We start from the raw sequence: 14,426 nt of genomic DNA on the forward strand, positions 1-14,426 counted from the left end.
AAAATCTAAGTGGGGGAGATAAAAGGAGCTTAATCTTCTGACTTTGTCAGAGAAAAAATTAAGAGATAATTTGGTCTTAATTTAAGTTTACAGATTTTAAAAGTGGCTGTTTAATTTAGTATATGAAGGAACGAGAAAATCTATTGGCCAGAAATTTAAACTTGACCAATAAAACCTGGAAAAAAGGTTGACATTTTAACTAGTTATCATCAAAATTTGAAACAACCTGACCAAGGACTGTGGTGGAATGAATCTCCACTTGAACTTTATAAATCAAGGTGAACACAGAATGTTTCTCTTAAAACTATGTTCTAATCCAATTATGTTATTGGTCTTGTTGCAATCATTGCTGAATTTTGTCTTACAATGAGGGAGATGAACTGCATAATGACACTGTTCCCTGCCGTTCCCAAAACATGTGATTTTTATGAGCATTAGATGAAACAGTTGAGCATGTCAGAAAATCTTTCAGCTAAGGTTTTGAAGTTTTATTTTTTTTAGCCAATGGATATGATCTTCAAATATATTTATCTGACAGTGCCATGGCAGAACATGCCACTCTAGATAGCTTTAGTTCTTACTAATGTATAGCTAACTTTCCTTTGAACTTTGTAAATTGTATAAGGATTTGAGCTGTAAAAATGTATATGCTTTTCTTCTGTCGGAGGTATTTGTATTGGCCATTTTCACTTCAAACAAGTAGAGCTAAGTGATTTATTGCAGGTACAATTAAGGTATCCTAGCCAGTTTGCTATTCATTGTGGTAGAAAATGGGGTATAAGGGAGAGAAAAGAGATCCTAAATAAACTTTCACTGTCTAGCATGCTGTAGCCATATGAAGTTAAACATCAGTGAGCAAATGACATTGTTATTACAAACATTGTATATTCTCCATGTAATGGAGAATAAGACATTCAATTCCTGTTTGGTAATAAGCTTGTAAATCTGATTTGAATTGAAAATGCTTTGCATTAGTTTAGTTGTTTGGGTTTTCATTGATTTCATTCTGTATTGAGGAACTTGAAATTTCACTTCTGAAAACTACTATGCAGCTAACTTACAAAAGTAGTTAGCACTTTTGCTATGATGTGGAACTCTTCCCTATGCCCTGTGGTTTATTGCTTCATTGTCAAAGAAAAAAAGAAAAAAAGAATTGAAATCACTATTGCATTCCAAGAAATTTTTTCACAGACAGTTGTTGTTCAGCCAGTATAACAAAATTAGTTGCCCATTAAACACACTTGAATGACACAGTATTTTTTGACTTTTTTTTTTTCTCTGCCAGTATTTTCCACGGTATCTTAGAATTATTTTCATCTTTCATCAAGCTACAGTTTCATTATATTTAATGTCATTACAGAGGTGAGCACAGAAATTCTCACCAATTCCATTCTCTTCTTAGCTCAGATATTAGCATGGGCTTACAATTGAAAAAGAAACAACCCTATTAAGTTTGATACTAAACACTGCTGAATTTAAAGGATGCATATTGTGCCCGTTCTTGTTACAAAATTTGCTTTCTCCAACTTGAAGTCCTAGAAACATGCTTTGGAAAATCATCCTGAACCAAAATATCCTTTCAATATCAGTTTTGTTTGCTTTGTCCTATAATAGCCATTAAGAATTAAATCATTATAGGAAAAGCATAAACATGGAGATGTGCATATAGGATTTTATTACATCAGTCTGAATATTTTAGACAGTAAGATGGGATGGTTTTGAGGCTGCTGAGAAAACCAACCCTGAAAGCCCTGTTTCCCTAGCGATCTCAGTGGGGGGTGTTGCAGTAATTTCAGTATTGGCTCTCTCTGCAGTCACAGCTCAGATTCACAGCTAAATTGCTTCATCTGTGATAGCAGCAGGGACTTTTTTGTTTTCACACCTTTCAACCATATGTGATAGGAACCTGTGCTAATGAGTTCCTTCAGGATGTTTTCAAGCTGTGTAGAGTATGTTACAAAGAGTAAACTTAGAACCATCACCATCTCAGACAGGGATCTCGCTGGCAGTTATAAACTAACACATGCAAACCAGGACAGTAGTTGACTGGGAAGCTGTCAAGGATTTAATAGGTATAGCTGTCTTCTCTTCAGGTCAGTGAATGAATTAATCAAGCAGATGAGACACTGAATCTCCTGGATGAGATTTAGTAAGTGTTCTAGTCTTGTGGTTATTAGGAATCCTATTACAGTTTCAATGAGTTATGATACTGATCTTAAAGTTTGGGTGTAGTTCCAGCTGATGACAATCCTAGTCTGAAAATATTGCCTTTTGCTTTGGGGCTTGAAGAGATAAATGGCTGTATCTTGTATAAATATGTGTTTATCTGAAGATTTACTGCAGTAATTTGCAGTGCTTTGAAGCTTAAATCCTCATGGTGGGATTCTTTTGCATATGATGATCTGCAAGGTCAGTGAAGGCAGGTATAGGACAAGCCAGGTTCCTTCCTGTCTCTTAGGAATTCCCTTCTTGCTGTGATGTAGAAAATTTCCACTAAATAATCCCATCAGCTCTTCGATTATAAGTGAGAGTCTATTTCAATGGTCATTGCACCTCCTTTCAGATTCTGTAGTCTCTTACCAAGTGTCTTTTCCTCTTCACCAAGAAACGCCTGCATCAAAGTCCTTTTCAAGCCTTCCATCTTTCATATGCTTTTTCAGGACAATGAGTCCAGCCCCGCTGGTATCCTTATAAAGAAAAAACCCTAGACATGTGATGTTCCAATTCACTAAAGATACAGTCCATCTGAACTCCTGCTCACCATTACCATTGCTAGTTTGAGACAAGTATCTCAATGTTTTATATCTCTCTTCTTCACATAAGGCCTTTAATAAGCATTCATGCCTGGTAACATTTCACCTACCTTCAGGTAAGCTTGTCTGGCAACACAGAGTTCATCTTAAGAGAAAGAAATGCAAGATAATCTCAATATAAGTTCTGTACAGACTGGATCGATGAACCGAGGCCAGTTGTATGAGGTTCAACAAGGCTGAGTGCTGAGTACTGAACTTGGGTCACAACAACACCATGCAACGCTACAGGCTTGGGGAGGAGTGGCTGGAAAGCTGCCTGGTGGAAAAGGACCTGGGGGTGTTGGTTGGCAGCCAGCTGAATATGAGCCAGCAGTGTGCCCAGCTGGCCAAGAAGGCCAACAGCATCCTGGCTTGTATCAGAAACACTGTGGCCAGCAGGACTAAGGAAGTGATCTTACCCCTGTACTCAGCACTGATGAGGCCGCACCTCCAGTACTGTGTTCGATTTTGGGCCCCTCACTACAAGAAAGACATTGAGGTGCTGGAGTGTGTCCAAAGCAGAGCAACGAAGCTGGAGAAGGGTCTAGAGAACAAGTCCTGTGAGGAGCAGCCCAGGGAACTGGGGTTGTTTAGCCTGGGGAAAAGGAGGCTGAGGGGAGACCTTATTGCTCTCTACAATTACCTGAAAGGAGGTTGTAGTGAGGTGGGTGTCGGTCTCTTCTCCCAAGTAACAAGTGATAGGAGGAGAGGAAATGGCCTCAAGTTGCACCAGGGGAGGTTTAGATTGGATATTAGGAAAGATTTCTTTGCTGAGAGGTTATCAAGCACAGGAACAGGCTGCCCAGGGTAGTAGTTGAGTCACCATCCCTGGGGGTATTTAAAAGACGTGTAGATGTGGTGCTTAGGGACATGGTTTAGTGGTGGACTTGGCAGTATTAGGTTAACAATTGAGCTTGATGATCTTAAAGGTCTTTTCCAGCCTAAATGATTCTGTGATTCTATATACATTGTACAAAGGCCTCTCTTGAACAAAGTTCTTAAGATTTTTTTTTCTCTCCTTACACTTCTGTGTTTAAAATTATTCTTCTCTTATACCTATGGCTTTTCTTTACCCAAAACAGGTGGATGAAGGTGTGATCATGTATGAGCACTTACATGCTGAGTCAGCTGGCTGGAGTGCAGAAGATTTCTTCACGTTTACTGTCTCCTCTCCACCATCAGTTCTGGACCTCCAGGTGTTCCATATTGTCATTTCGTATGAAATTATCAGGCATGATGGGAACAGTCGTCTTCTGGCAAATACAGGTAAAGATGCTGTACTGTTTGGCCTCCAGATTATTTTGGATCTGTCAGGATTCCAATGAACAAATTTGAAAAAATGAAGGCTACTTTCTCTTCAGTAACAAATGACCTGAATACTTTTGTCACAGAGTGTAGTGTAGATAGTAGCTTGGAAAACTGCATGATTGCATCTTTAAAAATGAGATTACTTGTGTTCGATCCTTCCTAGTGCTCTAATGGGTGTTTTCCAGTTTGCTGTAATGGTAGGTGAAAACATGATCAGAAGCTTTGAGATACTGATATTTCTTTAATCTTAATGTATGCGTCAATAGAAAATTTTGTCTCTGATATGTGATGGTATTTTAAAAATAGTGGTGATATATTTTTAGCCATGACACATGGAAATCAAAGATACTATGATGGAGAAGCTTTTCTGAGCATTATCAGTGTTTGATATCTAATTTCTGAAACATTGCAACTTTAAAATAGTCGATTTCTGAGATTCTGTTTTCCTTTCTGCTAGGTGCCATAGTCCAGGAAGGAGGTAGAGTATTAATCAACAAAACAAATTTAGATGCTTCAAATCTATTGATTAAGCTACCTGAGGTACAGCGCTCCATGTATGAAGTCTGGTATCAAGTTGTATCTTTACCCCAGCATGGCACGATTGTTGTTGGAGAAAGAAACATTACCAAAGAAAAACCTAACTTCTCCCAATACATACTGAATAAATTTGGAATTGTGTACATACATGATAATTCTGAATCACTTAATGACAATTTCACTTTTGCTGTTTGGTTAAACCTAAAGAGCAAGTCTGCAACAAAGCCCCATAGTGAAGTTTTAGAGGAGATGTTTAATATCACTGTTGTTCCTGTGAATGACCAGGCTCCAGAATTGAAGACTAAAAGGCTGCACTTGAAAGTCTTGCAGGGAGATGTGTCAGTGCTGGGGTCAGAGAATCTGAAAGTTGAAGACCTAGATAATGCCCCAGATGAGCTCAAATACACCATTGTTAGCAACCCCAATAATGGTTATTTAGCAATGAGAAGCAATCTCAGTGTCTCTATAAAGGACTTCACACAAGCTGATGTCGACAGTGGTGAAGTTTGGTTTGTACAGGATGGAAGTTCATCTTCTGGGGTGTTTTATTTCAGTGTCACTGATGGTAAACATCGCCCTTTATACAAACTCTTCAGTCTTGAAGTCATACCAATCACGCTTGTCATGGTCAACCTTACCAATGTTGCACTTCCACAGGGCCAGACATCTGTCACTATTACTAACATGCAGCTTTCAGCTGTCACAAATGGAAAGAGCACTAATATCATGTATGAAATAACTCAGCCGCTCAAATATGGGCACCTGATGATTGGAAATGAGCAGGTTACTAAATTTGAGCAGGCAGATTTGTACTCAGGAAGCCTGTCTTACCACCTGACAAATCTCACTGCGTCCAGAGAAGTGCTGGAGTTTATGCTTTTCACTGCAGAAGGCAATCTAACAGGACAAGTGCTGAACATCACAGTGAAGCCTTTATTACAAGTTGTAGCTGACATGCAGATTTCAAATCAAGCAGCTTATAAATTCAGAAGCAGTGACCTGGATGCTTCTGAGCTAGCTAATTTGACAAATAGTAATCCTAGATTTGAAGTGATAGTGCCCCCATCTCATGGAAGGATTGTAAAGAAGAAGTTTGTGAATGATGCAGTGTTTGAAGATATTCAGACATTCACCCAGGCTGACATTGATAATGGTGTGGTGCTTCTAGACATAAATACGAATATGACAGGCATTGATCTGTTAAATGACTCATTCACTTTTATACTCAGGGCAGATGCTGTGCAGCCTGCTGTCGGCTGTTTTCAGTATTCCATTGTGCCATACAGTCCTCCACTTGTGCAGGGTTTTACAACTGAAGTGCCTTCCATAATCAGCATGACCACTTTAAAGTTTCACACTACCTCAAAGGACAAGGCACCAGCCTCCTCTGAGAATGAAGAGCGTGTAGTAGCACCACGGAAGACTGAATCAACCATGTGGCCAGGGCAGAATCACTGGGGAAATATACATGAGGAAGGTCCGTTGCTAAATCTGGCAATGGGAACAAGTGGATCTGTGAGGACTAAGACCACAAACCAGGTTAATGCCAGGAGTCCCAGAGAGCAGGCAGGTGAAAACAGCAACCCTTGGTACATCATTATACCCCTGGTCCTGGTGTCTGTGCTACTCATTGTTGCTGTTATTTCTGTGTGCGTTATGCTAATGTGTCAGAAGAAAGAGAAGACAAAAATGCTCGTCAGAAGTCAAACAGATACAGTCCTCAGTAGTCCAGATCGATGTCTCGAACGGAGCTTGACTGTACCCAGTGTTACAGTGACTCCTCTCCTGAAGGGGGCTGAGAGAAGTGCACCCTCAACACTCATAACAGTAAGACATGAGCAGCTGCTTCCTGCAGTTGCTTCTCCAACCGTAGAACGGTCTCTGCAAAACAGCTGGTTAAACCTTGATCCTGAAATGATCCAGTATTGTCGAAAAACAAACCCAACTTTGAAGCGCAATCAATACTGGGTGTAGTTACGGCCAGATTTGGTCATGCTAATTGATGTGGTATGGAAAAGAGAGTATACATTGTTGACATATAATTTGTTCTTTATTACACTTATTTATTATAAGTCAAATGATGTTTGTTAGGTGAAATCCAAATACCTGTGAAATAAAAATAATAAATAATAATAATAAAAAAATCTTACCAATTATGCTGACCTTAAAACAAGATTTCAAGTTGGTACTTCAGCAAAATTCCCACTTAATTCAGTGCAAAATTTGGCCCTATAGATCTTGATTGCACCCTGTGTGTGCAATATTTTTTGTTTCCCATGACAGGGGTAAAATAGAATGTTCTGTTATGGATTATATATTTCTAATATAGTTACTTGTTTTGTAGAACCAAGTTTGCTATAAAGGTCTTGTATTCTTTCCTGAACTGTCGCTTCTGTTTGAAGAACTTCCATCTTCTTCTCTAAGTAATTGCCAAGGTGCTAATCTCAATAATGTCATTTTGACCCCAAGGCTGTTAAGAGGCCAGTACTAAAAAAGCAAAGCTGTGATTATTTTGACAGGTGTTCATCCAGGTCACTGAACTGGAAATCTAGAATTCAGCTCAGCAACAGTAGTACAGCAGTGACAGTATATAAGGATTTTGGTAAAATACTCTTACTGTAAGATGTTTGTTTTGTTTTTCTTTTTCCTCATTTGATACTGAACTCTAGCCTTTAATGTCTGCAGACTGCTAAAATGCATCCATGACCTCTAATCCACATGGCAAAAAACTGTGTATCTGCCAGCCAGCCTGTCTGCTGAATTATCTTTAGGCTTAGGTCATGTCTGGAAGTGCCTATTTCCTGCGCCTGACAAAGGGCTAAACTCTGCCTTCAGTAAAGCAAGCAGAACTCTCTGAAGTCTGGGCGTTCAAGCACATGGCAGTAGAATCAAGTCTTCTGCTGCATACTATCCTGTGTTGTGGAGCTACTGACAGAAATAGTCCTGGGAGGAAGTACTTATCCTCTTCTGAAGTTTCACAATTTACCCTTCATCTCCCAGAACTCTGAACACACGTGGCTTACACACTGTGACAAGTACTACCTACTCTAAGTTTGTCCTGCTGGTAAAATGTACAATAATTTTCCTGCAAAGGGATTTTTGTATTTTTGAAAAACCAAGCTCAATAGTGATGTGCAGTCTCCGGTTAAGGTCCAGTCTTTCTTCCACTGAGGACAACAGCAATATTCTTGTTGACTTCAGAGAACAAACTGACTTCAAGGGAATAGTGCTGTGATCATAACCAGTCTCTTACTAACCACTGAACTTCTCGTCTATTTTCATACTTTTGCATTGTTAAAGCTTCCAGTTCCCTTCTCTGGAGAAACACTGTGCTCAGTGTCAGGATGCAGCCTCAGCATGGCACAGTTAACACTGGAATATAATTTTTGATTGAGCCTACATACTGCAGTTTTTGCTTTTATAGAATGGATGTATGGGCCTCAACCTCCTTGGTGCTATTCATTTCACAGTGCTTTGGATGGTTTTTTTGTTTTTGATGATTACCTGTGTTTCTGTCATTTATATATTTCACTTATGGAAAATTTTCACCCGTGAAGAGGGCCAGACTAAGCCTCCGCTTACTGCTGTGTTCTGGGAACTAAACACAGGAGCAGTGGGGGCAGTCTGTTTCATCTTTACCACCTCTGCCACGGTCAGCCGTGATTTTGGTGCATTTTGAAGCAATGCCTTTTTCAGAGCCCATGTCAAGGAGACTAGTCCATGTCAGTGGAAAGTATGCAAGCCACATCTTCAGCTGGTCAAGTTGGTGGAGCACTAGGGACTAAAGATATGCACCCTTTATATGCTTAAACTAAAATATATTTGAACCCTGATACACAGTTTTTATTTCTCTGTCATTACCATTTTTCCATGACGGCAGCATGAGCAGGTCTGAATTCAAGCAGTGTGGTCAGTGTAAAAGGTCAGGGTGTTCAGGTGTCCCAGGTGGACCGCTGCAGACCTGCATTATAGCCCTTTTCTGCTTTTCCAGAGAAAATCTTTGCGACTGCTTTTAGAAACTCTCAGCCAGAGAGGTGATGCTGCCAGCCATCGCAGGGACACCCCAGCACCCATTGTGGAGGTGCAGCTATATGTTTCTTGCCATTTCCTGAGACCTCTTCTACTAACACCACGCAGACAGCAGCTTCCTCTGGATCCCAGCTGTCAGCTACAGCCTGCCTCCGATGCCTCTAGCTGGTAGCAGGAACCTGATCCCTTTACACCTCCTTCAAGGCCTCACTCCAAGGAGAACTAAAGAATTATAATTCCAATGTTTTCCTGACACTTAAAGAAGCATGTCTCACATTTCCCTACCACTGAGATGTTCTGTCAACAGCAGAAGAGGCATCATACTCCAATACCTACTGGGAGACCAAGCAACATGCCTCCAATTTGGTACCAAAATTGTGCAGGGCTGAAAGCTTCTGGAGTCTGGTTTGGTGACAAAATCCACACTGTGGACCCGTGACAGGCTGGACAGAAATATGGAAGTGAAATGTGTGCTTATTGAGATTTTGCTAAACGTATTGTTGTAAAGGCAGGTGTGCCCAAAGTTGTGCTCAGTGTTCAGTGGAGATGGAACATACAGCTGCTGTAGTGCTGGTGATGGTAAAAATTGAGACCATGACATAATAGCAACTGAGTCAAAGAAACAGTAATGCAATTAGAGCTCCACAATTGAATGGGCATTCTTGAGTTTCAGCGTTTGCATGCTCTGAGCAAGAAATCATACATGAAAAGTACAGAAAAGGTGGTAGAATTTGTGCTGGCTTTTTTGGCTTCAGCATAACGGGCTGAACTCTTGTTCTGTGTTTCCAGAATGCTTTTGGCTGACAACAGATGTTCATTTCAAGTAGATCAGGCATTTTGAGCATTGGGTTCAATTTTTAAAGCATTGAGAGGTTTTTTTGTTTATTTTGGTTTTGGTTTACTTTTTTTTAAGCAAAACCAGCTTAAATGCCTAATTCATAAGTGAAGTGTGCCAGCATTCAGTTTTCTCCCTCAGTTGATGCTACTGTGAGATAACCAAGCATGCCTGCCATATCGTGGAATATTTTGATGAGGACTTTATATGGGTATAAGTGTATTGTATCAGTGATTACTGGGTTTCATAAAAAATGCAGAGGTAATATTGTAACTTGTAACAACATATGGATTTTACTTTAATATCCTGCCCTGAATTCCCAGTAAAAAAAAAAAAGTCTGTTTGCATTAATGTAAGCTTTCCTTCTTTCTGACAGTACAGATAGTCTGTGGCAGGGGACAGTTCATCTGGTTCTTACATAGATATTTAATATAGGTGAGAGGAGTTAACTCTGGATGAGCAGAGGTCACTGGCTTAGCTGGAAGTCCAGCTTTGAGATGGTAAAAGCTTGCTGGGATGAGATCACCCTGAGTTTCCTAAATAACAATCAATTAGAAAGTCCCCAAGAAAAAACATTTTGTACTTAGGGATCCTTTTTGTAATTTGAGGAACATACATAGTTTATGGTCAGGATCAGGTTTGAATTTTTTCATTGTTTCACTTGAAGTTGTGTGTTTTATTTAGGTTTAAGAAGGATTCCCTTTCTTGCCAAATGGAGTTCTAAACTGCAGCATTAAAATGCTTTGAAAACATATAAAAATCAATAAACTGTTTTGTTTATAATCCACACACGTTTTGGGGCTTTCTTTAAAGACCTGTGAAGTACTGTGATCGTGCAGAATCACAAGAGGATCCCATTGCCAGTAACATCATTCTTCCAAGTTTTCTGATGTTTATTTTTTTAATTGCTCATGTGTTGAGATTGTGCTGTGCCCAGTGTTGTGCCTCTAACATAATGCATATGGCTGGAAAAGGAGGGATGTCTCATGCACCTGCCTGGCCGTGTTCAGCACTTGCATGAATCTAACACCAAAATAAATGCATTGGTTTGAACTTGCTCAAACAGGACTGCACTGGGTTCATTTCAGTAAGTTTTTCTGTTATTTAACTACACATGCTTGAACGATTTTAAAATACCAAATTCTTAAATGTTAATACATTAGTGCTATTTTGTCATTAAAAAATCTTTGATATTTTTTCATCTCTAAAGTTTGACAGATTATCTTTTATTCTCAATCAAAAATACAGTCACTCCAGACTCACACCAAATGCATTGTTTGACCTGAATTTGATTTTTTGTTAATCAGAACTTACTGGTTTGTAGTTGTTCCTGTAACTTGAGATAAGAAACTTTTTTCTTGAGGCGTTAGAAATGCTGGTGGCCCAGGGGAGCAGCTTCCTCCATGCCATGACTCAGCATCCTGAGCACAGAAATCGGTGTCAGCAGTAGTGGCACTCAGTCACAGGGTCATGTGCCCCCTCCCCTAGCCCTCCTACAACTCAGAAAATGTTGGTTCAGAAAGAAAAGAAAATAGGACAGAAATGGTCATAAACCTTGCTCATGTTTTTCCTTTTATTAAAATAGTAGTAAGGGCCAGCTACAACTTTTGCTGCAGTAGCCTGTTAATACCTGCAAGGCCAAATTCAGCAGTGAACATGCTTAGGTGACCTGAGCTACAGACCTCCATCCTGCTTGCACTATTTTTTTCAAGTCCTTGTGATGTTATGTTGAAGTACATTCTGTGAATATTTTTGAACAAGCTGAAAATAATTGTCCTGGCATATTCAATGGAAACTCTATTAATTTATCTTCACTCGTTTCAAGCTAAATAATTCCTGCCAGAGCTTGCATATCCCAAACACAGTCGCAGAACAAAATGTACTTTCATTGCAACTAGTGAAATGCATAGTTTCACATCTGCTTGTAGGGAGACTCTGTGGTGAAATGCTTGCTTTATGTGATCGTTTCCTCATTTCCAGTCTTGCTGCTTGGTTATTTTTGTGGTAATGTTTTGTATGTGCTGGTAAGCACTACTTAAATATGAAGTTCACAGACTGAGTTTATAACTGCAAAACCTTTGCGTGGCATCACAGTGAAAGGGGCATCAGGTCTCATAAATGATTTGGGGAAAATGAAGACTGAGCAGATTGAGGATTGCTATGGGATGGTGCCAAGCATCAGAACTTCCTTCAAGAACACAGGCAATAGATCAGAATAAATATGTGCAATTTATAGCATGTGACTGGTCACAGTGATTTGCTCCAGCTAATACATTGTACAACTTCATCTTGCATAGCAACTTTTATGTACGGTGCATGAAAGCACATTGATGAGGAAATTCTTGAGAGAATAAAAAATAATTGGAGGAATCAAAAGCTCACATTTCACATTAAGTACATACTTGAGTACATGTAAATGAAATTGAGGACATAAGGAGAGACACATAGGAAGCTGGTCTGAGACATGCAAAGCCACCAGGGAAGCTGCTTTGCTGGCAGGGGGTGCTGAGGAAGAGGTTGGTTAGAGAGGCAGGGGAAGGTAGGAGGATGGGACAGAGACAAGTTCTCTGGGGTTAGATGGAGTTTCTAAAAACAAGGGAAGGTCATTTGGAAGCAGACTCATGGGCTTGTTTGAAAGGCAGAGGTGACGTTCTGGGCTGTGCCACTGGGAAGCAGGCTATGATCCACCACACTGCTTGGGGAGCTCACCTCACTGTCAGAGAAAGGGGAAAGCAAGAATCAAGATGATGAGTTTTGTTCCCATTAGAGGGGAGAGTCGTGCTTGGGAGGGGTGGAGGCAAGACTTAGACCCTCGGTTTGCTTTTTCTTCCGCTTCCCTCTGCAGCTGGCAGCAGATCTAGTAGAAGTAAATCTCCTATGGCATGAACAATTTGAATGTCGGCTTACAAAGGTGGCTGCCTGTCAAGAAGTCCAGTTGTGGGGATGCATCAGATCAGAACATTAAAATCCTTCCTTATATAACCATTGCCCAGTCTGGCCGAGCCACATTGCCTAGTGTGTAACTCAGATATTAAAGCCTATTGGCATGAATATTGCCTTAAGAATAGAGCTGCAGTGTTCCTAGTGTCTTGGTCAAAGTGCAGAAGGGAACAGGGTGAACTTGCCTGAAGTTTTGGCTGATTGTAATCTCAATTAATGATTAATGGTAAATCTAGTTATCTGCAGACACTGAAAGGTATTTATAAGTAAGGCAATGGAGGTGTTGATTTTGAGCACTGAGCTAACTAATGCAGATAAAGATGGACCTGAGCTTAGTCCTTGAAAGAAATGAAAGTAGCTTGAGGGCTGATCTCATTTACACATGGCTGCACAAAATACTTTTGAAGAGCAGCTCTAGAGCTGAGTAGACCAGGTGTAGAAGTAAGCAGAAGTGAGACGAATCAGCTAGAAAAACAATTGCCTACTTCATAGTGTCTCATAGTCAATCTGTGTTGTTCATCCCAGGTCCTTTATGCTGCTAGGAATGCCACAGTATAACCATCAGTGAGACAAGATGCCCATTTTCCTTCCCTAAATGACTTTGTTCCTGGTTGTAGGACTGAGGTTCATTTAGCCTTCCCTGTTGTGCTAATTTCTGGGATTCTGAGATGTCTCTTTGGTGGTCCTTAGTTCTGAGTATGGGATCTGCCCTCAGAAGCCCAGTACTTCTATGTGTGCCACTCAAGAGCCAACGGGATGGTAATGGTTGGTCAGCACTGATCTGTGTTGTGGCCTACTCTAATCCAAACCCACAAGTTACACTTCAAGACACATTATACCCATTTCAATTTCACTGGCTCCCCAGAAAGCCTGAAAGTTTCAAAAACAGTGGGTTCATGATGCCCCTCAGTGATGCCACAGCTTGGGAAGCAGCTCCTTGTTTCCCCAACACCCAGCTCAGCTGTGGCACTTGCTGTGCTTGGCAGACCTTGGTCACTTTGGCAGCCTATTTCCTGTCATAACAGGCTGTTTCACAGACAAAGAGCGAGAGCCTTCACTCTGCCTGGCCTCTCTGCACTGCTTCAGCCATCAGGAAGAGGTCCTCTCTTGTGTCTTGATGAGCGCAGCTGCAGAAGGATTTGCTTGCAGGGACTGTTGGGTAGCGGAGCTCTGCTCTGGTTCACAGATTCCCCACTTGCACCCTGCTGGGAAATTCTCAGCTGGCAGCTGTGAGCAGAGGGCAGTACTTTGCTAAGAAACCTGGACGTGAGTTTTAACTTCCTTTTTTTTTTTTTAAAAAAAAAACCCTTTCTTTTTTGAGAAACACAGATCTGGAACAACAATATATAAGCACATATATAAATCAGAGCCTCTGCCAGGAGAAATTGTAATAGTTTAGTTGTAAACAGTGCATCACCTCCCAGATGTTAGAGCTACAATCTATACAGGATGGGTGTACATACCTGAACCCAGCTTTGCCTGTTACTTCAGTGACAGTTTATGCCATTGTCAGCTGTGGATGTAATTTTCTTTAAACAAAGTCTGACTCGCTAGGAGATTTACTTGTCTCTGATATGGAACTGTTACATGGTTTAATGCTTGCTGGTCACAAGTCACCAATATGTGTTTCTTTAGTTTATGGGAAAGTTCAATGAGAAGCCATTCCAGTACATGGATTTTGAAACAGAAAATTTCTAGTACTTCAAATGGTTGAAAGTCTTTGTAACTCGAGAGCTCTTGGAACTGATAAGTGTGTTTCAAGGAATAGCATGGCTGCTGTTGGCAGCTTCTCCAACTTTTATTGCTTTGGGAAAAAACAAACCAACCCTGCTACATATGGGTAACTCTGTAAAATAGTTTAAAATAAATAGCAAAATATATTTTGCCCTACCTTCATACTCTTCTCTGATGATGTGAGACATGGACCTGTTTCTTTCTTAGCTTTTGATATAAAAAAAAAAAAAGGCAGCAAAAGTAATGAGGCT

The 14,426-nt window shown here is 40.4% G+C and overlaps 1 protein-coding gene across 1 annotated transcript in view; it reads left to right on the forward strand.

Moving 5' to 3' along the window:
* LOC141937907 (chondroitin sulfate proteoglycan 4-like) overlaps positions 1-10,288 on the forward strand; it is a 47,550-nt gene extending 37,262 nt beyond the window's left edge. Inside the window, exons 9-10 of the mRNA XM_074856213.1 lie at positions 3,875-4,058; positions 4,558-10,288. Coding sequence (XP_074712314.1) covers positions 3,875-4,058; positions 4,558-6,611 — 2,238 coding nt within the window. The 3' untranslated portion in view covers positions 6,612-10,288. The remainder of the gene's footprint in view (positions 1-3,874; positions 4,059-4,557) is intronic.
* Positions 10,289-14,426: the final 4,138 nt, after the last annotated feature.

This window comes from Strix uralensis, chromosome Z, assembly GCF_047716275.1.
Source record: "Strix uralensis isolate ZFMK-TIS-50842 chromosome Z, bStrUra1, whole genome shotgun sequence".
In the NCBI taxonomy this organism is placed as follows: domain Eukaryota; kingdom Metazoa; phylum Chordata; class Aves; order Strigiformes; family Strigidae; genus Strix; species Strix uralensis.